Source organism: Photinus pyralis, unplaced genomic scaffold (genome assembly GCF_008802855.1).
Source record: "Photinus pyralis isolate 1611_PpyrPB1 unplaced genomic scaffold, Ppyr1.3 Ppyr1.4_LG5, whole genome shotgun sequence".
Lineage (NCBI taxonomy): Eukaryota > Metazoa > Arthropoda > Insecta > Coleoptera > Lampyridae > Photinus > Photinus pyralis.
The window spans coordinates 45,851,746-45,875,030 of NW_022170596.1; the positions used below are offsets into that span (position 1 = coordinate 45,851,746).

The 23,285-nt window shown below is 35.5% G+C and overlaps 6 protein-coding genes across 11 annotated transcripts; 3 read left to right on the forward strand and 3 right to left on the reverse strand.

Moving 5' to 3' along the window:
- Positions 1–358: 358 nt before the first annotated feature.
- LOC116171016 (conserved oligomeric Golgi complex subunit 5) lies at positions 359–4,892 on the reverse strand. The gene is made up of 13 exons (XM_031487646.1): positions 4,792–4,892; positions 4,593–4,730; positions 4,125–4,538; positions 3,918–4,078; positions 3,627–3,869; positions 3,366–3,580; positions 3,170–3,313; positions 2,978–3,111; positions 2,696–2,884; positions 2,448–2,640; positions 1,531–1,698; positions 1,274–1,483; positions 359–1,225 (listed from the first exon to the last, which is right to left on the reverse strand). The coding sequence occupies exons 2-13, from the start codon at positions 4,633–4,635 to the stop codon at positions 1,093–1,095; spliced, it is 2,247 nt and encodes a 748-aa protein (XP_031343506.1). The 5' UTR covers positions 4,636–4,730; positions 4,792–4,892; the 3' UTR covers positions 359–1,092.
- Positions 4,893–4,910: 18 nt separating this feature from the next.
- Positions 4,911–5,958, forward strand: LOC116171020 (ATP synthase mitochondrial F1 complex assembly factor 2). The gene is made up of 4 exons (XM_031487651.1): positions 4,911–5,069; positions 5,115–5,308; positions 5,361–5,471; positions 5,522–5,958. Exons 1-4 carry the CDS (start codon positions 4,997–4,999, stop codon positions 5,951–5,953), a joined length of 810 nt encoding a protein of 269 aa, XP_031343511.1. The 5' UTR covers positions 4,911–4,996; the 3' UTR covers positions 5,954–5,958.
- On the reverse strand, positions 5,946–7,304 carry LOC116171017 (transcription termination factor, mitochondrial). Its single transcript, XM_031487648.1, has 4 exons — positions 6,727–7,304; positions 6,584–6,680; positions 6,385–6,538; positions 5,946–6,337 (listed from the first exon to the last, which is right to left on the reverse strand). The coding sequence occupies exons 1-4, from the start codon at positions 7,249–7,251 to the stop codon at positions 5,950–5,952; spliced, it is 1,164 nt and encodes a 387-aa protein (XP_031343508.1). The 5' UTR covers positions 7,252–7,304; the 3' UTR covers positions 5,946–5,949.
- Positions 7,305–7,383: 79 nt separating this feature from the next.
- LOC116171014 (protein O-mannosyltransferase 1) lies at positions 7,384–11,311 on the forward strand. The gene is made up of 5 exons (XM_031487639.1): positions 7,384–7,772; positions 7,827–8,839; positions 8,892–9,221; positions 9,273–9,490; positions 10,748–11,311. Exons 1-5 carry the CDS (start codon positions 7,510–7,512, stop codon positions 11,234–11,236), a joined length of 2,313 nt encoding a protein of 770 aa, XP_031343499.1. The 5' UTR covers positions 7,384–7,509; the 3' UTR covers positions 11,237–11,311.
- Positions 11,198–12,371, reverse strand: LOC116171018 (proteasome subunit beta type-7-like). Its single transcript, XM_031487649.1, has 3 exons — positions 12,222–12,371; positions 11,942–12,121; positions 11,198–11,886 (listed from the first exon to the last, which is right to left on the reverse strand). The coding sequence occupies exons 1-3, from the start codon at positions 12,281–12,283 to the stop codon at positions 11,307–11,309; spliced, it is 822 nt and encodes a 273-aa protein (XP_031343509.1). The 5' UTR covers positions 12,284–12,371; the 3' UTR covers positions 11,198–11,306.
- Positions 12,372–12,455: 84 nt separating this feature from the next.
- Positions 12,456–23,229, forward strand: LOC116171015 (ral guanine nucleotide dissociation stimulator-like 1). Of its 6 annotated transcripts, none has more exons than XM_031487642.1 (6): positions 12,456–12,935; positions 17,381–17,497; positions 20,529–20,788; positions 20,848–21,151; positions 21,196–22,459; positions 22,507–23,229. In XM_031487642.1, exons 1-6 carry the CDS (start codon positions 12,915–12,917, stop codon positions 22,641–22,643), a joined length of 2,103 nt encoding a protein of 700 aa, XP_031343502.1. In that variant the 5' UTR covers positions 12,456–12,914; the 3' UTR covers positions 22,644–23,229. The 6 variants fall into 6 exon arrangements, with proteins under 6 accessions (XP_031343502.1, XP_031343503.1, XP_031343505.1 ...); XM_031487643.1 differs by having other exon boundaries at positions 17,384–17,497; XM_031487640.1 differs by lacking the exon at positions 12,456–12,935 and adding an exon at positions 14,574–15,779.
- Positions 23,230–23,285: the final 56 nt, after the last annotated feature.

Consider the following 23,285-nt stretch of genomic DNA (forward strand, 5'->3'; position numbering starts at 1 on the left):
ATCCAATGGGCCCAGCGCCCTAGCTAGCAGGGTTCCACGGAACACGCGCTCTCTATATGTGATAGAAGCAGTTAGAAATATTAATTTCAATTGAGGGTAGTCTTGACTTAATTTTTTAGGCAACCCTTTTGCAATGTTTGTTTACATATCAGGATTGCTAAAAAACGTATTTCACTTGGTAAACAGATGGGGTTGACCTTATGTGGGATCGGAAACTATTATTCGATGGTGTTTAATGATTTATCTGAACCCTTTGAAATGGGGAAAGAGCGTACTGTTTGTGGAATTAGTGCAGTTATTAATGTCACAGATAAAATACTCTGTGCTACTGTCTACCTTTTGTTATACAAAACAAACGTTCGCGTTATTATAGCGCAGGCCTCCATATCTTTATTTCTTGCTCCGAGTTACAAACACGCTTAATACTGATCAAATTCCTTCCTTACAGTGAAGAGTACAATCACTATAATCACCTAGCACCTAAAATGGGTGCGTTCATAAGACAACTGTTGTGGAACAGTTAACGATACGTCTTATAATTCTACTTTTACCGAGACTTTTACGCACTTTACAGAGCAGTTGGCCATTTTTGGTAGTGCTACCTTGGACCATATAGTACATCAACCGCTATTAGTCCTATGCTTTCAATTCAAAATGGGTGGTTACGGATAGAGGGCACTGTGTAGTCGTGGGTATGTGAATCTCAGGTCCACAAATAAGAATGGATTTGCATTTTTTGCAATATCTAGACGATTAATTAATTGACGTTGTTAATTTATAGATTGACAGTCTCAAATCGTGTCTCATTGGACAATTTTGGACAGACTCGTTTACCCTGAAACTCAAATACCCAGGCGATGTCCTTGACCGTATTTTAGTTGCAATTAGCAGTCCATGTACCTACTATATAGTCTAAGAGCGCTACAAATGTCAAAAGGTACCTCGTAGCATATCGGCACAGATATATACACATACAATATGTATCTGTGATATCGGTAACTGTTGTGTCTTATGAACGAGCCCAATTATTTAACTACAGAGGGAAAAAATTATTCAGTTTGACAGTGTAAGTATTTGACATTTGTATAATATTTACGAACTACGTTCTGTAATAGCATGCTCAAATAATTCCTTTATAATGGGGTATACCGGATCATATGTGCGTAAATTTTTTAACCTTATATCATTTTCATATCTTTGAAGTGCCCCTGCTATTAAATCCAAGCTAAAAATAATTTTAAGTGCAACACTGGAACATTTATGCTGTATTTACCGGTCAGATTCTGCCAAGTGCTCGTCAAGCCAAGATGACAATTGGGAAAGACTCCACGCAGCATTTTGATGTGGACTGGCCAAATCATTTCCAGCAAAAGAAAAAAGAAGTAGTAGTACTGTACTGTGAGGTACAGAACTTCCTGAGATTTGTTTTTTTATTATTTCAGCAGGTGTCAAAGTTATAAGGGTGGCCATTGACTTAAGTAACCTAAAAATTACATGTTCAATGAAAAGTAGAGAATATCACAGAACCACCTGTATGGTCGACCCATATCTGCTAAATATGGATATAATACCTTTAACGCATTCTCCAAATGAATGTAATCCACTTGTAGACGCATTCGTCCACCGTGGGAAATTGGACGAAGTAAAGACGTATGACGCACAAGTAAATCAATGCAACGTAGCACAATATCATTGCACCTACAATAAAATTTAATATTAGTATTAGGTATATTAAACCACTGTCAATTCTAAAGTCCAGAATACAAATGCTTACTTAATAGTTAATTTACACTTCTAGATCACAAACAGAATATATATAAAAAATGAAACTCTTATGTAACTATTTACTTTCTATTTTACCATTATTTTTTAGTTTCCATGACAGAGGCAGGCCGGACTACTTTTCCTGCTGCCTATATACTTTACGGGCAGCACCTTGCTGATGTCTATTGCCCGGTTTCACAAACGATGATTAAGGTTAATCACTGATTAAAAATATTAGAATGGGAAACAAATGTGAAATGAGTGTATAATCAAAGGTGGCTAACATTCTAATATGTAGTTTTAATCATTGATTAACCTTAATCATCGTTTGTGAAACCGGGCCGCATTTAAGCATACTGCACAGTCGCTGGACGATCCGGCCAAATAATGCAATTTCATTGGTCAAATGAAATAGAGGAACAACGCGCGCCGAAGTATAATATTATTAAATGTACATTATCCGTTTCATAAATTTGAAAATGTTCAGGGATACCTACCTAATATTCGGGGGTAATACAACGAGTGCTTATGAATTATTGGATTAATGGTTAAGCGCGCGCGTTATTTATGGAGGACATTGTTTATGTTTTAACATGTAGTGTCATGGAAACGTGGAAGGAAATTCATTTTTTTAAATTTCCCTTTAATATTTATGCGGGTGTGTGCATTGCAAAAAGACATACTTTAAGGCTAACACATCCTTGTTCTCAAACAAATTCAAATAAGTGCTATTGACTCTGAAGATGAATTGTGTTAATTCGCGCATATATGGACTGCAGGGTATATTACTTCTTGTAGCAGGCGATTGCAACTTAACCCAATCTTGTTCCAAATGTAGAGTGATTATAATGGTTTCAATTGTAGCATTAATTGATTCTGAAATCATATTTTATACGAAATATTAACAAGTAAAAATGGGTAAGTAACTTACCTGTTAATGGTTGTATAATTCCTGCAGTTAAGTTATCTAAGCTTGATAAACTTTCGCTGATAATTGCTATAGTATTCAAAGATAAACTTTCTTTCATATTAATTACCAATCTCTCTACTTGGACACGGAGATAGTACATTGCGTTTGCTCGTTCAATGTTGCGCAACTGTGAGCTACTGGGCGTACCACCTAGAATATTACTCAATTAATAAGTAGCAATGAAAAGTAAAAATTCAACTGTCCACATACAGATGGATTTTCAGTCTATTACTAGTGACTTACCAATAACTTGTATAGCATCTGATCCTGTAATAAGTTGTTGTTCTGTTTTGACAGCGAACATGCGAATACACTTTGCTACATTTTTTCCTATCTTCTCATTTAGGCATTCTTCAACCAATGCAACACTCAAGTCACTTAAAAAAATACATAAAAGCCGAGGTAGAAGCATATCCTAACTAGGGATCTAATTACTTTGTAATGTTACGTATCAGCAAGTCAATTTGGTCGTGCGAAGGTACCGAATTTTCTTGAGTAAACATGGATTGTGTCGCATCGAGAAGTTTATTTAATGTGTTCGATAGGTAACCATTTTCCCACTTTCCCAGGATATTCTTTCTGCCAATGAAAAGCATGAATTCATTATCAACTTACATAAATACTTACTTACTTAAAGCCGAAATGATTGTAGTTGAGTTTTAATATCATATCATTGTACAATTTCAACAGTTTCGGATAATCCACTTCTAGCAACTGCCGTACGGCAGCTCCTGAATTATTCATCTCTTCAATGATATAATTACATAATCGATCCCAAAAAGTTGATGCTACAGTGTGACCGTCATACAAATTCAAGCAGTCGAGCCTTTCTTGTAAAAATTTCATCTAACTCATAATTCATATAGGATTTTGTGGAGGTGATCTTATTTACCTGTTTGCACTGTAGGTAAATCTCATCGGAGAATGTTTTTTCTAAATCTGTCCATATTCTACTTTTGAAACCTTGGGATGAAGACATGTTGGCTCGACCGGGGCCAATCTGTTTTTTCGATATGTCTGTTGACATTCCCACTTTCCCACCCAATGTCAATTTTAAGCATTCCTTACACTCGTCCAAACAGACGTCTATAAAACTCTCCATGGCCGATTGAATAGTTCCTAAGTTAATAAAAATCTACAACAAGCACTAAAGACTGATTCTGATACGAGAAAATCGATTTACCTGTAAAGCACTTGTGGTTTGTGTAACATTACCATTAATTATACCTTGATTTAACGATGTTTTGGCAATTTTAACAACATTCTGTTGCTGTGCTCTAATATTTCGTAATTCTGATATAACAGCATCAATGTCCATTAGTAGTGGATCGGCCGTTAGTTGCTCTATTATTAAAAATTACGATTATTTTTCAAAGTCATAGACACTTACCCAGTTCCTGCAAAATTGTTGCTTTCTGTATAGGATCCGCAATATTACAGAGGCGTCTACTAGATTGCTGAATACGATTCACTTGCCTCAATATATGGCTAGCTAGATGTAGACGCGATAGCACAGTAGTATGCATGTGCAATGCCTTAAAAGGGGAAACGATTTGAATCTTTAGACGTTCCGCATTTGTTAATAAATTCTGCATATGCACGTTCATATTGCTTAAAATGATCTCCAAGTTATTTGCGTGGGTAGCCTGACGAATGAGATCATCATGTCGAGACAAGACCTGTTTCTGTAATTCTTTAGTGATTATGTCAATTCCATTGCTCAATTTTGCGACTTGTTCCGCAATTGTTAGACTCTTCAATAATTCACTTTTGGGTTTTGGGTGCAAAAACAAGTTTAGCACATCTACAATAATTATTTTGTTATTATTATCTTTTCAGTTTAGAAATAATTATTCACCATCATTTTCTATTATATTCACAATATCTAATTTTGTTGTCATTTCGTAAATCTGCAACTCAGAAATGATGAATCTTGTGCAAAATTTGTAAGTGATAATTTTCTTTCGGCTGTCCGAATGGATGTGTATAAAGGGAACTGAAATGCAAACGTGAAAGAAAGAGGCTGTTTCGCCCTTAGTATTTTAAATTTTTCTTACTGAAAGGTTTCGCCCTCGATCAGCTGATCCTATCGACGTGGGCTCTCTACAATACGCATGCGAAAGAAACGTCAAAGTTGCAATGTTGCAACTTTTCACACGTTTCACGGTTCTCTCGCATGCGCAATTGTAAGGAGAGGAGGTTGAACATGTGATTTGTATTTTGTTCATCATAACCTCTTTCTTTTGCAAATTTGAAAATAAAATGTCGCCGATATTACAACCATTTCATACCGTATATTCGAAAATTTCACTAAATTTAATAATGAGGTTTTATGGTACGTTAAATAAAAAATTTCATAACTTCTTGTTGGTATTTGCAGCTACAAGGAAGAGATTCTATCGGAAAACTGGAATTTTATTCAGTGATGGCAAGTACGAAATTACATTGGACCAGCGTAAGCTTAAAACACCGAAGGGTAACTTATTTTCTGTAAGTAGTGAACCACTTGCATTAGCAGTTGCTGCAGAATGGGATTCACAAAAAGATATAATTAAGCAAAGTAATATGCATTTGGTAAGTTCCTTCAAAGATATAGGGACCTATTTATATTTTTTCATTCTTTTAGAGTACATTATGTAACACTGCAATCGATAATCCTAACAATTTATCAAAATACGATATGGTTAATTATATTTTAAATTCTTTAGATACAGATTTAATACTATTCCATTCACATGTTCGTATGTATAGTTCATTTAGCTATACAATGCTTAAATGAAATTGTAGGAAAATGACGAACTATATAAACTCCAAGTGGCCGAATGGGATCCTATTATACAATGGTTTTGCGATAAATTTCAGGTGGATTTACAAAAATCACGAAGTATGGAATCTCCTACAATTTCACCAGAAACAAAAGCAGTCGTGTACAGACATTTAATTGCTTACAATTTTGAATGTGTAAATGGATTCGTTTACGCAATAGACACACTTAAGTCTGTGTTATTAACGGTAGCATGTGTTGAACGCTCTTTAACACCCGAAAAGGCTGCCTTGCTGTCGAGGTTAGAAGAGGAATGTCAATTACAAAAATGGGGACGTGTAGAATGGGCACATGATCTTAGTCAACAAGATCAGCAAGCAAGAGTTGCGGCAACTATGTTATTTATATACTTTAATTCAACCTCATGGATAAAACAAAATAAAACTATAGGTTAAGTTGAGGTATTTTCTTTAATTTTCCCTTTAGTTTTCACTAAATTTTCATAGTGGTTGAAATACTGCTTCTGACTTTTTGTCAGTATATATAAACTATCTAGCTTTATGTCCAATGCTTTCAGCTCTTTTAAACGTTTGGCTGTTGTTTCCACACTATGCAGCAATATTTTTGGATTTCTCACAATGTGTATCGGAGTAAAACCTTCTGCATATAAAAAGTCGATAATCTCCTTAATTTTTGTCATATGTTTATGTAGCAAGGCAGGATGCTTTGCCAGTAAAGACTTTGCCACCTCCAATTTGCATTCCAATTTATCAGATAAGTACTCTACCAAAGTTGCCTCGCCTAAGATCTGCTTATTGTCGCTTCGCCTTTGTATATATCTAAAAAAAAGATCTTGATATGCATTATATGCAATGATTTTACTTACCTATTTAAGATATGAATTGGTGCTCGCACCATCCACGTTTTAATTTTATCAACATTACACTGTTTAACAAATTCGATCCTTTCTTTAATCATGCTTTCATTGTATGCTAAAATCCAATAATCATTTGAAATTTCTTCCATGGTTATACCCCAACCTTAAAATAATCTCCGAGTAATTAAAAAGACAACAATGACATTACCCAACAGAAAATCTATCTTTTGCTTTAATGTGTCCAAATTAATTCTACGTAAAAAGGGTTTACGAAGTAAAGCTTTGGCAGCATCGTACACTGAAATCTATCTTTATGTTATTCATTCATCTATACGAAACGTTGAAACATACATTAAGTAGAGTAGCAATGTAGACGATACGTCCACTGTGAACACACCGTTTGTCAACAACATTTGTATTCACAAACTTCTTGATGTCTTCCACACTCATTAATAGTAACGGAAATAATTGTGAAACTGGTAAGGATAATGGCTTAAGTAATTTTATTTTTTCCATCAAATTTGGTTCCGCTAATACATCCAAGTAACTTAAAATAATTTCTTGAGGCACATGTTTCTGTTTTAATAAGTCGTAATTATCCGTAATTGTTTTAGTCATTACTTTAGTTAGTTTATTAAACCTTAATGCGACCTCAATCGCATCTGATGGTTTCAAGTTGAACAACTCCTGTAATTTTTCGGCGGCATGTTTTCTACCTATTTTGTAATGATTGGAAGAAGACAAATAATTAATGGATGGAGCTTCAATATCATCTTCTTTTTCCAAAACGGTGGTACACATATACAATCTCGCTTGAATATTTGGACGAAATTTTAGCAAATTTTGGCAAAAATGTAAATAATTGACATATATCATTTTGAGGTTAAAAATATACAACGACAAGTGTCACTAAAATTCATATATATAAGAGATGTATATATATGCTAAAATTATATTCTTTCCTGTCTAAGCTCCATCTACCAATGCCATCTACAATTTAGGACAGGTCGTGGTTTGTATTTTGAAAATAGAGTTCAAGGTCGACAACCTGCAAGGAATTTGCTAATGCAGTGCTCAGGTGGCAAATGCCAAGAGCTTGAAGCTTGTATTGGGGACAGGTGATTTTTTGTACATATGGACATTAAAATATATCGTGAAAATGCAAAATCAAAGAATGAAAAGGCCGCTCAAGCTCGGGATAGTGGCGATGGAAGTGCGGCACCCTGCACAAGTTCCAGTATTGATCAAAAACAGAAACTTTCTGGGGATTGTGTAACAAGCACATGTTCGGAAAGGTTTTGTAGAATCTCCTGTGAGATCGATCTAATCTCAGTTAGTCTGTTGGTTTTAAGTTTAGTCACTCGAATGTATAAACTGCAAGAACCGAAGTACATTGTGTAAGTGTAAAACATACTTTTCGCAAATGAGTTTTTATGGTTTACATTTTTTAGGTTTGATGAATTACATTATGGAAAATATGTGTCACTGTATATGCGCAATACTTTCTTTTTCGATTCACATCCACCATTAGGAAAGCAATTAATCGCGGCACTTGCTTATCTGATGGGATTTGATGGGACATACAAATTTGATCGAATCGGTAGTCCTTACAACGAGTCGGTTCCATTATTTGCACTACGTTTTATACCTGCATTATGCGGTAGCCTCTTTATACCTGTTACATATCATTTAATGCTCGAGATTGGTTTAACTCAGTGGACGTCTGTACTTGCGGCCCTTTTATTATTGTTCGACAATGCCGTTTTAACTCAGAGTCGTTTTATATTAATGGAATCCATGCTTCTACTATTTTCGACATTTGGTCTTTTGTCCATTTTAAAATTTCGCAAGTATTATTGCGAGCAATTTTGCATTTTTTGGTGGTTTTGGTTGATTATAGGTTCATTTTCGTTAACTTGCGCCCTTTGTGTTAAGTATTCTGGCTTTTATTCATGTTGCTTGGCCATTGCAATCTTAGGGCGTGATTTTTGGGTATCTTTATCTTCACCAAAAATTACAAACCTCACTTTAATTATTAGACTGTTAATACAAACTCTAGTAGGAGCTCTCATACCTGTGATCGTTTACTTGGTGATTTTTTATTTCCATCTAACTGTACTGTATAAAGCCGGCCCTCACGATAGCGTGATGACGAGTGCATTTCAAGCATCACTGGAAGGTGGACTCGCGTCAATTACAAAAGGTCAACCACTAGTCGTCGCTCATGGTTCGCAAATTACATTACGACACAGTCGTGGACGCACATGTTGGTTACATTCGCATACGCACGTCTATCCGATACGATACATGGACAAACGTGGATCCAGTCACCAGCAGCAAGTGACTTGCTACTCGTTTAAGGATGTTAATAACTGGTGGATAGTTAAGCGTCCCGATAAAAATGATCTTGTGGTCGATACTGTGGATACAATAAAACATGGAGATATAATTCAATTGGTTCACGGTATGTAGGAGTGTTTGGGTTTTATTGTGAAACACGACGGCCATAATTGTAGGTTTAACTAGCAGGGCTTTGAATTCTCACGACGTTGCTGCTCCAATGTCTCCTCAGTGTCAGGAGGTCTCCTGTTATATAGATTACAATGTATCCATGCCGGCTCAAAATTTGTGGCGAGTTGAAATATTAAATCGTGACCGATACGATGATTCTTGGTGTACAATACACTCCTTGATACGTTTAATACATGTAGATTCAAGCCAAGCGTTGAAATATAGCGGTCGGCAGTTACCTGATTGGGGTTTTCACCAACATGAAATCGTTGCAGATAGAATTATCAACCAGGATGACACAATTTGGAATGTGGAGGAACACCGTTACACAAAATGTAAGCGATTGGTTCTCATTTTACTTAACAACAACTTTTATTTCATACTAGCGGAAAACCAAAAAGATCGAGAACGGGAGATGATAAGTGCAGAAATGATACCAACAACACCGACAAAATTATCTTTCTGGGATAAATTCTTCGAACTGCAATATAAAATGATTTTTACCACAGTATCGAGTGTACAGAATCATATGTATAGCTCGGAACCTTCCGAATGGCCTTTGATGTCACGTGGTATTGCTTACTGGGTTGCAAATAATAGCAATGTAATTTTTACTTTATTAGTATTGAACTCTACTGTGTAGTACAATAATTATGTTATGAAAGGTCCAAAGAATTGATTCTCTCTGGCTGTGGCACTTACAGAATAAACCCATTCTGGAAGTACCACAGCCAGAATGCATACATTCATCATAGACATTTATATGTAGTTGTAGGGTCTTTCACGAAGAGCGCCACGGCCAGGCGTGCAAAATGGTAATCAGCTGCATTTGTTCAATTACAAAAAGTTCCTTTCTTACGCCTCTTTTCTTTTATTATCGAATTTGATGCTGTAAAATTCTAATTCTTTTTATATGAGGTGTTCCTATCTCGTTTAGTATATAATTTATTTGCGTTCTTTAAACCATCTTCACATCTTGTGTGTATAAAAAATAGAAAGGACTTTGACATGTATCTCACACTCTATATACCTGGTGAATATTCTAAAACCAAACATAGCCAATTAACAAACATAGGAAAAACGTTTTTTGCAAATTGTTGCTCCCCATATTAACTTAGAGCGTTCATAATGACACCAAACGAAAGATGATTTTTTTTCTTATCTTGTGATACACGAATTAGTTCATTTTCAGTTGCATTTCTCATTATTTTATCAAAAATTCGCCAATAAATCCAATTAGCGAAATCATGCTAACCATGGAAATTTCCTAAAGAATTGAAATAGGTTTTGACACAGGCGGAATGAGACGCTCATTAAAATGTACGGAAAACAATATCGCGTACTAGAGTAACTATTTCCACACTAAACGTTGTTTATTACAAATGCTTTTTCCTCAGTAAACTTGCATTTTACAAGAAATTAATGGCAGTTATCATAAACTGATATTTCAACTTGAATTTGAATCTGTTTTTTATCTTACTAGTCATGGCTTAACATGATTTTGGCAATTGGATTTATTGCCAAAGTTTTGATAAAATAATGAGAAATACACCTGAAAATGAACTAATTCGTATATCATTAGATGAGAAAAAATCTTCTTTCGATTGGTGCCATTATAAACCCTCTAAGTTAATCTGCGGAGTAACGATGTGCAAAAAACCATTTTTCCATGTTAATTCCCTATGTTCGGTTTTAGAATATCGCCCGGTATAAAATAAGGTGCGGTCACCAAAATGATCGAGAAACCGATTTTACATTTTGTAATTTCCTTTTAATGCGTAATTATACTACAACAAAAAGTTGCGTAGACTTCAATACTTACCAATATAATCTTTCTAGTTTTACAACTTTTTCTTTACAGGCACAGATACACCTACTTGGCAACCTAATTATTTGGTACTCTGCAACATTCAGCCTTCTACTGTATTGCAGTCTCTTCATATTTTATTTATTGAGACGTCGTCGACTATGCAACGATTTGGATTCAAGCAAATGGGAGAAATTTAAATTTATCGGACAAGTTTTCCTAACTGGGTATCTGCTACATTACGTACCATATTTTTTTGTCGATCGTACTTTATTCTTACATCATTATTTGCCTGCGTTTTGTTTCAAGGTTTTCTTGATGGCAGGACTTCTAGAGCACATTTACACAGTATTTATTGATGTTTTAAAAGCAAAATGGTTGGCTTACAGTTTTATAATTTTATTGTTCATTTGGATAAGTTCAATTTTTGTAGTTTTTAGACAATTTAGTGTTCTAAGTTATGGGGTAGTGCAGCTAACGACAAGCGATATTATTGGACTTAGGTGGAGAGATACTTGGGATTTTATTGTTCATAAAAATTAGTGTAGCAATTTTTTATACAGTAATTTATACAAAAAATTATTTTTTTACCAATAAACAATGGAAAGTAACTTTATATATCCATAGCTTCAATAGGACGAACAGATACATCTTCTACTATAATATTTTTTGTTTTTGTAGTTAAAATTGCAGTAGTTCCTTTTGGATAACGATACGAGGCTTGACGCACCCCCTTTTTATTTGCCTCATCGTATGTTCTTAAGAAATCCACAGATCCCTTGCGAATTACACAAAGATCAACATTTGAGCCGGAACCGAGATCATTAAAAATACCGGCAGCAATTGCATCTCGAACTAGTTGTTTACCTTCCTCCTCGCTTAGATCTTTGTGCCAACGTGATTCAAATACAGCCATAGCGGCCAAACTGCCAGAGCCCATGGTAGTGTAAGGTAACTTATCAGTAGATCCGTGGGGATAAATGCTGTAAATATGTGGGCCTGTATTATCCACTCCCCCTAAGATTAAAGCGGCCCCGATATGTCCTTGATAGCGAAATAAAAACTGCTTCAACATTTGGTTGGCTGTAACAATGGGGACGGTGCGATTTGTATTGAGACGATGCAATTCAAGTTGGGAGGCAATCATTGCGTTAGTTTTCTCAGTGTCGGCAGCTGTCCCGGCGCCACAGCAGCTACAAGTTTCGTACCTAGTATGTTTCATTAAAACGTCAAAAAACTGCAACTTACTACATATTGGGTGCCAAATAATGAATCTTCATGCAGTTCTTGTCCGAAACTGTGGTATCTTCGGTGGCGCGAGTATCTGCTCCCAAAATAACACCATCCTTATATATTATACCGACAATGGTAGTCCCGGTTTTTGTAGCTGTAGGTGCAGGAAACCCTTTCTTAACCAAATCCGCATTCCTAAATAAAAACTATGTTAGAAATCAATTTGTGGATTGGCTGATCATATTTAGAAATGGTGTGATCGATCTGGTCAAATATTTTTAATTTACTGGCTTACCTTTTGCAATTTTCAAAAGAAAATCCAGCGTCAGGAATAACGGGTGCCAATGTCGCGGCCATTTTTTAATTTCGTATTTACTATTTTGCATGTCATCCAACAGTTCCACACCTTGCGGTGCGCAGTGTTGCCAAGTTTTTAAAAGGTAAGGCGCGTATAGACAACTGTAACCGACAGCAATTGTTTACTCATTTATAAATAAACAATGCCGGCACTACTCTAAATGTAATGTACTTGATCATTTTTTTGTAGTAATTTTAAAATACACGAATCAAAGAAACAAATCTCGTAATGGTCTGTGTCATTCTATGCCTGGTTACTTTACTGGTTAGGTGTACTGTTCTAGTGCTTCAGATAAATCTGATTGTATGCCTGTGAAACATGACGTCATAAAAAAGAAAGCGAATTCTGGAATGTGGCCCGCGATATGAAATTAAGAGAAACGTATAAATAAACCACAGAAATGTGACTAAATGACTATAAATGTACATTTTCCTTGTAAAATAAGATAATTTTTCAACCAGAAGAGTTGTTACGGGATAAGAGCATCTGTTTTGTGTGTTCGTGGACGTTTTAACTGCTAATTAATACGCACTTGAAATGAATTTGTGTGACCGAGTGCCGATGCCAAAATGTGTGTGAAAATGTTTCTAGAATACTGGGATTAAATATTTTCAAAATGCCGAAGAAAAAATGAATGATGCAGATAGCTTGGTCAGTATAACCTTTAATAAGGTATTCCTTAATGAATTTTTTGTAATTTTTGTCATGCTGCTAGGTGTAAACCCCCTTATCAATGAAAATCAAAGGATACAAATATAAGGTTGGACACCAAAGGAAATCTATCTCGTAATCGACGAGTTTGTAGTATTTTATCTGATAGGACATTACCAATAGGTATCTCTGTAGGCAATATTTTTGTTTGTAGGTCATCACTATCTACCACTTGAGCTCTCAAGCCTGGTTTTTTTGCTTCCCGACACACCTAAAGTCTGGAAAGTTAACAGCTAACGATGTTGATCAATTCCAAATAATGTGATTGATTTGTTCTCAGATTTGTTATTGTTTTTAATCTCGGTTTTTATGTTATTTTTTTATTTTTACTTTTTCTATATGGGCCAATGAATGTTGTCCGAACAATTTGGTACTTGAACAAGTAAATGCACTTTTGTAAGAGTATATTGAAGTTTTTCACCTCGTTTTTCACTTATAATTGCACAAGAGGTTTGTATTTTACCGAGTAAATTTGGGTTGTGTAGGTAATAAAAATCTGTTGCCTAGTAATTAGACGAGAAAAACTGTCAACTAATAAAAATGCGACACCGCAGGTGGAGCATTTTTAGGTTGACAGTTTTTCGAGTCCAATTGCTAAAAGGAAACAGATTTGAATTGCCACAACCCAAATTTACTCGGTTTAAATACAAACCTCGAGTGTAATTCGGCAGGACAATTTAACGAACAAGAAATTCACCAAATTAATCAATTATTGACAGACGTCAAACTAGTCATATGGGAAAGGGTAATGCGATAATTGGTTCGAAAATGAATAAGTGAAAAAACCACTAGTGCATTTGTCGCTGGAAAAGTTGCAGGTAACTTTTGCTGCTGTCAAAGTGACAATTTCACTGCGGCTTATGCGATTTTTTATACATGAGTTGAATTGTCACTATTATTATCTCTAGGATGATTTCAAAGATGGCTCACAATCGAGTTCACAATGCTACATTATTTTTATTCACAATCATATGTAATATGTCAATTGCTAACTGTTTTGAAGTTTGGAAGTGAGCAATTGTTTGTCATCTTTTGCGAACCTCGCCGAGGTCGGCAAAGTACTTCCCGACTTGCACGCCAATGCCGACTAGATTGCAATGTTACGCTGAGACTGGTGGAATTTATTATACTACCTATTTAAAAGTTAAAACTGATTGTGAATAAAATAGTATACAAACCTCGATGGTCAGTGGTTCATAACCAACGCCTCGTGCACCTCACTGTACCTTAAGCCCTCGACGTAGGTAATGAACCACTTCCCAGCTCGGTATGTAATCTACTATTACCTTACTACTATTATCTCTTTTACGGCTTTTACTTATTATACCGTTTTCTATATATCTTTTTGAATCTGGGAGGCAGTGGTTTTCCCATAGGTTGTTTTGCGAAGCTTTAAACGATCATTTCTGCGAGAATCTTTACTTAAATGAAACTGACATTTATTATCCTACGGGCACAATTTGACATGACAAGGTATATTGATCCTACAATCAATTTTTTAGCTCCAATATGGAGGATAAGTTGTCGCCACTGTCCTTATAAAGTCACTGTAGTTACAATTATTGCCACAATTGTTTCTATGGTGATTTCTACCAATCGCTTAAAGCGAAGCCTACGATACTTACGTAGGCCTCGGTTAAAGCGGTTGAATGATCGTAAATCCCCATTCTATCAAGGGCAATGCTGTGCATTGAAGCCTGGGGCGGCCATATTTTCGGAGCCAAAATTTGTTTAATTTTTCATTTTCGTGATTATGCGATCCTTAAGCATTATTGGACAATGGTACATTGTAGTGCACGAAAGTGATAGCCAAAAAACACGAAAGTATATCCTTTCGCAGGTAATTATAGGTTTTCGGTGAAATAAACAAATGTGGGCTTCACTTTACGATCATTATTATCACTCCTCACTCTTTCCTTCTCTAAGGTTGGCCGCCTTATAATTTTCCCATATTCTTTCATCTTTTCCCGTATTACCGCCATATTTCTTCAGAGTTCTCCTTATTTCCTCATACTGCCCCATAAGTCCTTCATATTACCCCCAACTTTTGACTATATTGCCTTATTGGTTTCTTCCTCGATTTTACATTATTCAAAATAAATCTTTTCGGGGCGTGTATTATGCGTTCAAATTCGTCATGTTAAATTGGCGATGTTACAAGCTTTAATGGTGGTTCGACGAAACATAACAAATAGCTTTTTCTGAGTAGGGACAAGTGTTTATAAAAATAAGAACCATTTTCCAAGAAAGTGGTAAAAGGTCAAGGATTTTGACCTTGCTATTGTTTTGCACTGAATCATTCGAACGAAATCGACCAAAAATGTTTAAATTCCTGTAATTATTACGTATTTTAACGCATATTGTCGATATTGTAGTAGGCGTAGAAATGGGGAGGGTAAACTTGCGCATGCCGTAAAGTAAACGCCAATTTGATGATAACGTACGTCGTATAGTTGTAGGAAGAAGTTGATCAGTAAATCGAAACTGCTCACCGTCATAGCATTGTGTTTCTTTTTCTCGTTTCACATGTTTTTTGTGTTTTATAAATGTATTTTTTTTTAAATAATGTTGTTACCTTCGGCGTCTCCCGTCGTCTCTTTTCCACAAGAATTATACAATAACGTAGCAAAAATAAAATTATTTTCGGCCAACGGTTCACCCATCAGTCCCCTAAGTCCCGTCAAAAATACTGCTGTGGTACGAAATAAATTTTTACTTTGCGCTTGCGGTCTGAGCAATGGTACAAAAGGTGGTAAAAAGGAAACGGCGAAATGGTATGTGAAGGTAAGTTGCTAAAAACAATGAATCTTGTTTGCAAACTGAGTGTAATGACTTTCACATTTTACTGGGGGTGTAGCTTACAGTTTACTAACATTTCTTTAGTTCTCATTCTTGTTCTCGTTTATAAAACATCAACACTAATTTATGCACAAATGCTTGGTGACATGTGCTTTTACTATTAACTATAAAATCACCAGAAATATTAAAAGTAGGTACAATTAGTACAATTATTAGTTCTCAATTTTAGGAATCTGTAAGTGTACAAAGTCGCACCAGCTGCCTTTGAAAAGTCATATTATGTGTGGGTATAGGTCGAGGTATAGGTACTCCACTAAGGAATTGGTATAAGTACCTAAGTATATATCAAGTCGTATCAAATAGAACAAATCAAGTGGAATGTCTATAGCGCAATAAGTTCACGTGAAGTATTACCAACAATGTAATTATGACCTATGCTATGCACTACCTTCTGGTTCCCATGTTGAGTGGTCTAAAAGAATATGTTACTTATATAACTGGCAAATTATACTGTTATACAATGAATTTTGTTCTTTTACTGTCATCTCATCTGCCTATTATTATGATCAATTAACACTATAAATATGGCACAAATATGACTGTACCAGCATATACGTACAGTATCGAACAACATTGTATGTAACTGGACGTGTATGTTGGTTTCCTTGCCACAGTTGAGGGCTTTACCAATCATTAGGTATAGGCCACCTCTCTTGCGTAATTTGTTTCATCTGTCCTGAGTAACAAGTTAAATGAGGTACATACCTCGAATTGCATGAATTTTTTTATCGCTATAGCAACCAACAATTTTATTAACCTTATGATTGTGGTGTGTGATTGATTATAGGCAGACTTGTAATGATAATAACATTTGAACTTAGATGACCCATTACCACCAGCATGTTCATAATTGAAAATGAGACAAGTTGGAGACGTGTGTTATTGTGTAGTAAAGAACGGCGAATTTTTATTTTTTACCTATCACCGTAACTGAAATATTTTTGTTGATTTTGGACATTATACAACCAATGGACGGTCTATTAAGTAAATAAATTTCGAGATATCAGTATATGTAACTGTATAGGTGGACATTTTAGGTAGATTTCAGCAGCTATAAGTATACGTGGAAGAGATCTGTTTCCGCAGGTATGTTTCAAAAGATTTGGATGGTACTATAGTGAGAACAGTGGATTGAAAAATCCGAGGAAAAATCGTAGTATACATTTTAATTTGCTAGATCTTTCAAAGATGTGCCCTTGCAACGTGTACTTTAAGCTGAGGGTGCACATTCCTGTCTAAATGTGAAAAGTTTGTTGTGAATTGATCTTCAACCGTATTATTAGCGAGTTTAAATGTAAGAGAAATAATCCATAATGTAGTTAATGTGATAATACGAATGCCAGTTACTGCATTTATATGAGTGACAATACAATTAATCTACCTACCATCGGTAGGCATTGTCAACCTTTGTGTCTTCTACTTATTTTCAAAAAGCAATAGTCTTTTGTATGGTTCCAGCATAAAAAAATTGTGTTTTTACATTAATTTCTCTTCTAAAAGGAGAATTATAATTGATATTGTTCCAGCAGCCCACATGGCGACTTTGGGGCGAAGAGAAAACGGAGGGCGCATTATATACAGTGTATCTGAAGAAAGTACGTTATCACCGCCCGACCAAATCCTTATCATCATCTTCATACTCGGTTTGTATAAGAATCATTGTCATTTTTTCTCTTTATTTATATATATATATATATATATGGTAATTCCGTCGAAGGTTAAAATACTTTGTACACCTTCAGGGTTGCTTCAAACTAACATTGCAAACTGGATGAAATTGAGCGTGATACCTGTTTTTTTTCTCCATTTATGACAATATTACATAATGGTCAAGGGCGAATTTGAATTCTCATGCAGAAATTTTGATTAATTATAAAGTGTGTGTTACTTGTACATAAAGTTGGTTTCAGGGATGGATGTTGCCGAGGATGCGGCTTTTATTTACTAATTATTATTATCTGTTTTCATATATTGTAACTTTATGATACCTTTTGGTATGTGTTTAAGTTTAGTCAGAGATTACCCAAGACATTACAATAATATAGTACTCCTATTTCCAAATTTTGAGTGGAATTGATCAATTGGTCGCCATACACGATTTATTTATTTATTATCCCTCTCTTGTTCTGGGCCCTCAACAAGCTTGCGCCCAATAACAGAGTGACCCGCATAATGCTTTTTATGCTGTTTACCGGAAGGTAGGCCCTTCGATTTGCAAACCCGAAGGCTAAACCTGTACTATCGGTTTAGCCATACACTCGACGTTTTATTCGCGTGGTTTTTGTCAGTTTTTAGTGTAGTGTGAACAAAACAGGGCTGTAGTCATGATATCTGAAGATGATCTTATGTTAATAGGACTCCCAGTTTGTTTGTTGCCTGACAAAGAAGATCATAGCCGGAAGGTAAATTTTCAAGAAGCAGCAGTTTTTTGGAAGGCCAGGCCTTCCGGACGATATAACCACTAACGCTACGGTTTGCCTTCGGGTTTGCAAATCGAAAGCCCGGCTTTCCAGTAAACAGCATCGTGTATGGCCACCTAAAAACAGCTATGCACGTTCCATAAAATCTGATCAAAAATATTTAATATTTTAACTGGATCCATATGGAAATTGTAAAATCTCTTTATATGCAGGTACCTAAGGTAATTTCATATTTTATGATTTTCTTAATTAGTATTATTAGAGTAAAGGCCGATTCAGAGTTCAGTAGTTTCTCAGTGTGAAAGGAATTCAAGAAATACCGACAATCTTATCGCGAAATAAACAATTTATTATTTTCCCTAATTTTAATCGTTTGGTAACTCCAAGCGGTGCGTAAATCTATAGCTATCTCTGTTCGTTATGACCTCGCGCGCTCATCTCTCACACGCTCGCACTCGCTGGGATTTACTATACCTACATTTTTTTAACTTCTAAGACGTCTGCCAGACTGCCACTATTAAAGCTACACTTAATATCGTCTGCCAGGATATATTTAAAGTAGTAACAAAAAGAGGATTTTTTTTATGTATAATTTTTATACTGTCTGTTGTGTCTTAAATAAGCAATTCCAATTGCTTTTTAAAAGTATATTGTGAACAAATTGTACATATGAACTTTAATATAATGTGACAGACAATTCTAATATATTTTTTTTTTATCAACAAGTAACTAAGCAAACTTGCGATATTGGAAGATTGAAATACATATACTGCACTGTCCTTTTTTTTTTTAGTTCAGGGGTGTTTTTCCCTACATTGAAGGGCGTCTGTCGCCACCAACGCTGCACTTGAAATCGTCTGCCATAGCATATTTGAAAACTATGGGAAAAAATGTGATTTCTTGATACAAATCTTTTCCGTGACCCTTATAGTTTGGTAATTTAGTTGATCACCTAAAGAAGTCACCTATTCAGCGCCGCCTCAAGCTAATGTTGCCACTCGTCGAGTGGCAGACGAGTGATTTTATTATTAGTTTTCAACGTACTTTCAGCCTGTATTGTCGAATATTTTGTCGCTTATGGTTTAGTTACTATGTACGCTGCCTCCCGGTCTATAAAGTTTGCACAATTGGAATTCCTTATTATTGATAGGTATGATTACAGTGATATGGTATGATAGGAGGTAAGCCACCATTGTTTAATTGAACTCATTGGCTTTAAATTTTTTGCAGCGACATGTTTTGCATAAATCCATAAGCATTATTTTACAGTTTTCAAGATACATCATGTTTATATTGCTGTTCAATTGAACTAAATGTGTTGCCAACAAAATCCATAAGGTTAGCAATCTGTTGAGGAAGGAGTAAAGAGAAATTTTTGTAAACACGTTTATTTAGTTTCTGGTGCGGCTATCGATGTCGACCATTGGTCATCTTCAGACCGAGCTATAATATATGGTGTTAAACGATCTTACAATGTTGTAGTGGATGTTTAACATCACTACATACAAAAATTTCTCTTTACTCCTTCCTCAATATACAACACGTTTCCTCAAAATAGAACAATACATCCTTCGTAGCAATCTGTTGTTTGTGTCAAGTACAAGGGTGAAAGTCTAAATGTGTAAGTGTCGACACATGTTCAGTTCACCGGCCAGTTTTTACAACACACGTACAGTCGGCGGGCCAAATACGCGCTGGACAAATACACGTCTAGTGCGCCAAAGACAGCCAATTTGCAACTTGTTACATAAATACCTATTTTCTACTCCTATTTCTAAAATGTCACATTTTGGATTGACATAGTGCGCGAAGCGTCATTTTAAATACGACTACTCATTAGATACAGATTGGCGCCCGTTCGGGCGTTCTCGGCCATTATAACACGCTGGAAGTTTCATTAAACACGGCTTGAATTTTGTTGACTAAATCAAATTGGTAGTTTGACGTTTGTTATTCTAACATTCATCGTAAGGCGAATTCCTGTTTTTCAAAATTGGACACAGAGAATGATAATGGAGATAAAAAAGTTATTGCTGCTCCTTCTGAAATAACTCAAGCGGCAACAGAATTCTTGTAGAAAAAGTATAGTATGTATTGCATTTTAAAAACGTCTCTATACACTGGTTATTAACATAAACCGTGTCTAAAGTGTTGTTTATTAAACTTTATACATAATAAACTATTTTATTTCGTAGCTGATATTAAATTGACATTTTAATAGGTTTAAATTGATATTTTTATTTACTTGTTCAAGGATTCCGATGATGAAATTTCACATTTGGAATGGGAAACTGTCAGAGTGCGTTTTGTTAAAGCGGGGACGCTTAAGAAACTCGTTGAAGCTCTAGCGACTGATGATGGAGAACTGGAAACCACATATATCAATGTATTTTTAGCAACTTATCGAAGTTTTTCTAATCCTAAGGAGGTGTTGAAGTTGCTACTACAACGTTACGAAGAACTATCATCTCCATCTGTTAATGGTAATTCTGAGAACCATGACCAGCACCGAAAGTAATTCAAATACGCAGAATATATTCTAAAGTAGAACCTACATTTTTTATTTTTTGTAGGACACTAATTTCGGCATTACACGTTTGGCTTGACAGTTATCCTGAAGATTTTAAAGAACCAACGCATCATTCGACTTTGAGGCAACTCCTACAGTTTTGTGAAGAATATTTACCTACCACCGAATTAGAGGCAAAAGTTCGGCATCGATTGGATAAGTACAGTCGGGAAACTTATGCCGAATCGCCACTGACACCTCCACCTGCATTCGCGATGAGAAGTGGTGGTAATATCAGTTGGAAGACCTATCGTTTGCCCGAAGTACCTGTAAGGCACTTTGCCGAACAACTTACAAGGATGGATATGGTGAGAGTGTGTTCATCGCAACATTTTTACAGCATCCTTTCTAGGAATTATTTAAAAAGCTGGTACCACATCAATGTTTAGGAGCAATATGGTCTCGGCGAGATAAAAGTAGATCTCACGAAGCGGCAACAGTGTTGGCTACAGTAAACCAATTTAACGCCGTGTCATTTAGGGTAATTTCTTCAATTCTAGTCGATCCTCAGTTAAAAGCGAATGAACGAGCACAGATCATAGTGTGCTGGATCGACATAGCTCAAGAACTGAGAGTATTAAAAAATTTCTCGAGCCTTAAAGCAATTATAAGTGGCTTACAGAGTAATCCTATTTACAGATTACAAAAAACCTGGCAGGCAATATCCAAGGAGAAAATTGAATTATTTGACGAACTAGCGCGTATATTTAGTGAAGATAATAATCAATGGGCCCAAAGAGAGCTTCTAATGCGTGAGGGAACTGCAAAATTTGCAGATACTGTAGGCGAAAATGATAAGCACCTGCAAAAAATTTTTCAAAAGCAAAATAATCATACTGCCAACATATCATTTGGTACCATTCCGTACCTAGGCACATTTTTAACTGACCTAACCATGATCGATACTGCCATACCGGATACAATTGCCGATGGACTTATCAATTTTGATAAGCGAAGGAAGGAATTCGAAGTGTTGGCTCAGATAAAGCTGCTGCAGGGTGCTGCAAATGCGTACCAATTACCTGAAGATGCGATGTTTGACAGGTGGTTTGACTCTCTGCTGGTGTTGGATGATCGCGAAGCTTATCATTTAACGTATCAAATTGAGCCTTCGTCCAATTCCACTAACACAAATAAAGTGAAAAAGAAAACAACGGGTCACAAAAAGAACGATTCGATAGCGAGTAATTCTAGTAGTAACAGTTCGCAGTTTTATTGCGATTTTGACAGCACGCCAAGCTCACCACATAACAGCATTGATAGGAAATTAAGCCCATCGCAAATGTCCAATTCTAGTAGCAATTCTTCACTACCGTCTTTGGATGTTTCACTAAATAGCTCTCATTCGAGCGGTGCCAATAACAAATTACAGTTACCGTCGGTTAATGCGGGAACATTAAGTCCCAATCATTCACTGAAAAGCAGTCCCGATTTTTATATTATTAAAGTCACTTACGAAACTGATTGTGTAGAAACAGACGGGATCGTTTTATATAAAAGTATTATGCTAAGTAATAATGAACGAACACCTCAAGTTATTAGAAATGCCATGTTAAAACTGTGCCTCGAGGGCAATCCCGATTCCTACACTTTAGCTCAAGTACTACCCGATAAAGGTAAAATTCATTTAATTGCCAATTAGTAACTAATTGATTGTTTACAGAAATGGTATTGCCATCAAATGCGAATGTCTATTACGCTGTGAACACTGCGTATAATCTTAATTTTATTTTACGACCAAAGCCATCCGAAGATCCCTTAAGTGCGGGGAAGCATTCCAAATCAAAAACTAAATTGTAGACAATAATTAGGAAATTTTCGCACTACTCTTTCATACCTTTATACTGTCCATTAATGTTAGTCGATAAGTATTTTAGGTAGAAAAATTTTATATGGAACTCTATACAGAATAAGAATGATACATCTCATGACTATGTTTCTCAAATGGTTTGTCTACAGTTTATGTTATGGTGTTGTGTGTTATTGTAAATAGCACTATGGTGCCCAGAGTGCACAATTTTTCTTTTGTTACATCTAAATTTTGCAAACCTATGGCAATCCAGAATTTTCGCTATTTATCTTTTATAAATAAATAGTCGTGCAAGATAACATCTGTGATAACGTGCACTAATACTAGTACATCACGTTTAGATATTATTTATTACTATCGCTACTGTATTTTATTTATAAGGTCTGAACTTCACAGTTCATACAGGTGAGATATTTTACTAAAGTTCATTTCCATTGTAAATTGATATTAAATTACAGTGGAATCAATTCTTAACGCCTTATATTAGATATAACATTCACAAAAAGTTTTCATAGTACAAAATATATTTATGTCTACTTCCCTTGTTACTTTAATAAAAGGCTGTAATTATTTTTATTTACATTTTTAGGTATGCGACCTATCTCTTGCCTATAACGATAGTATATTCCTAT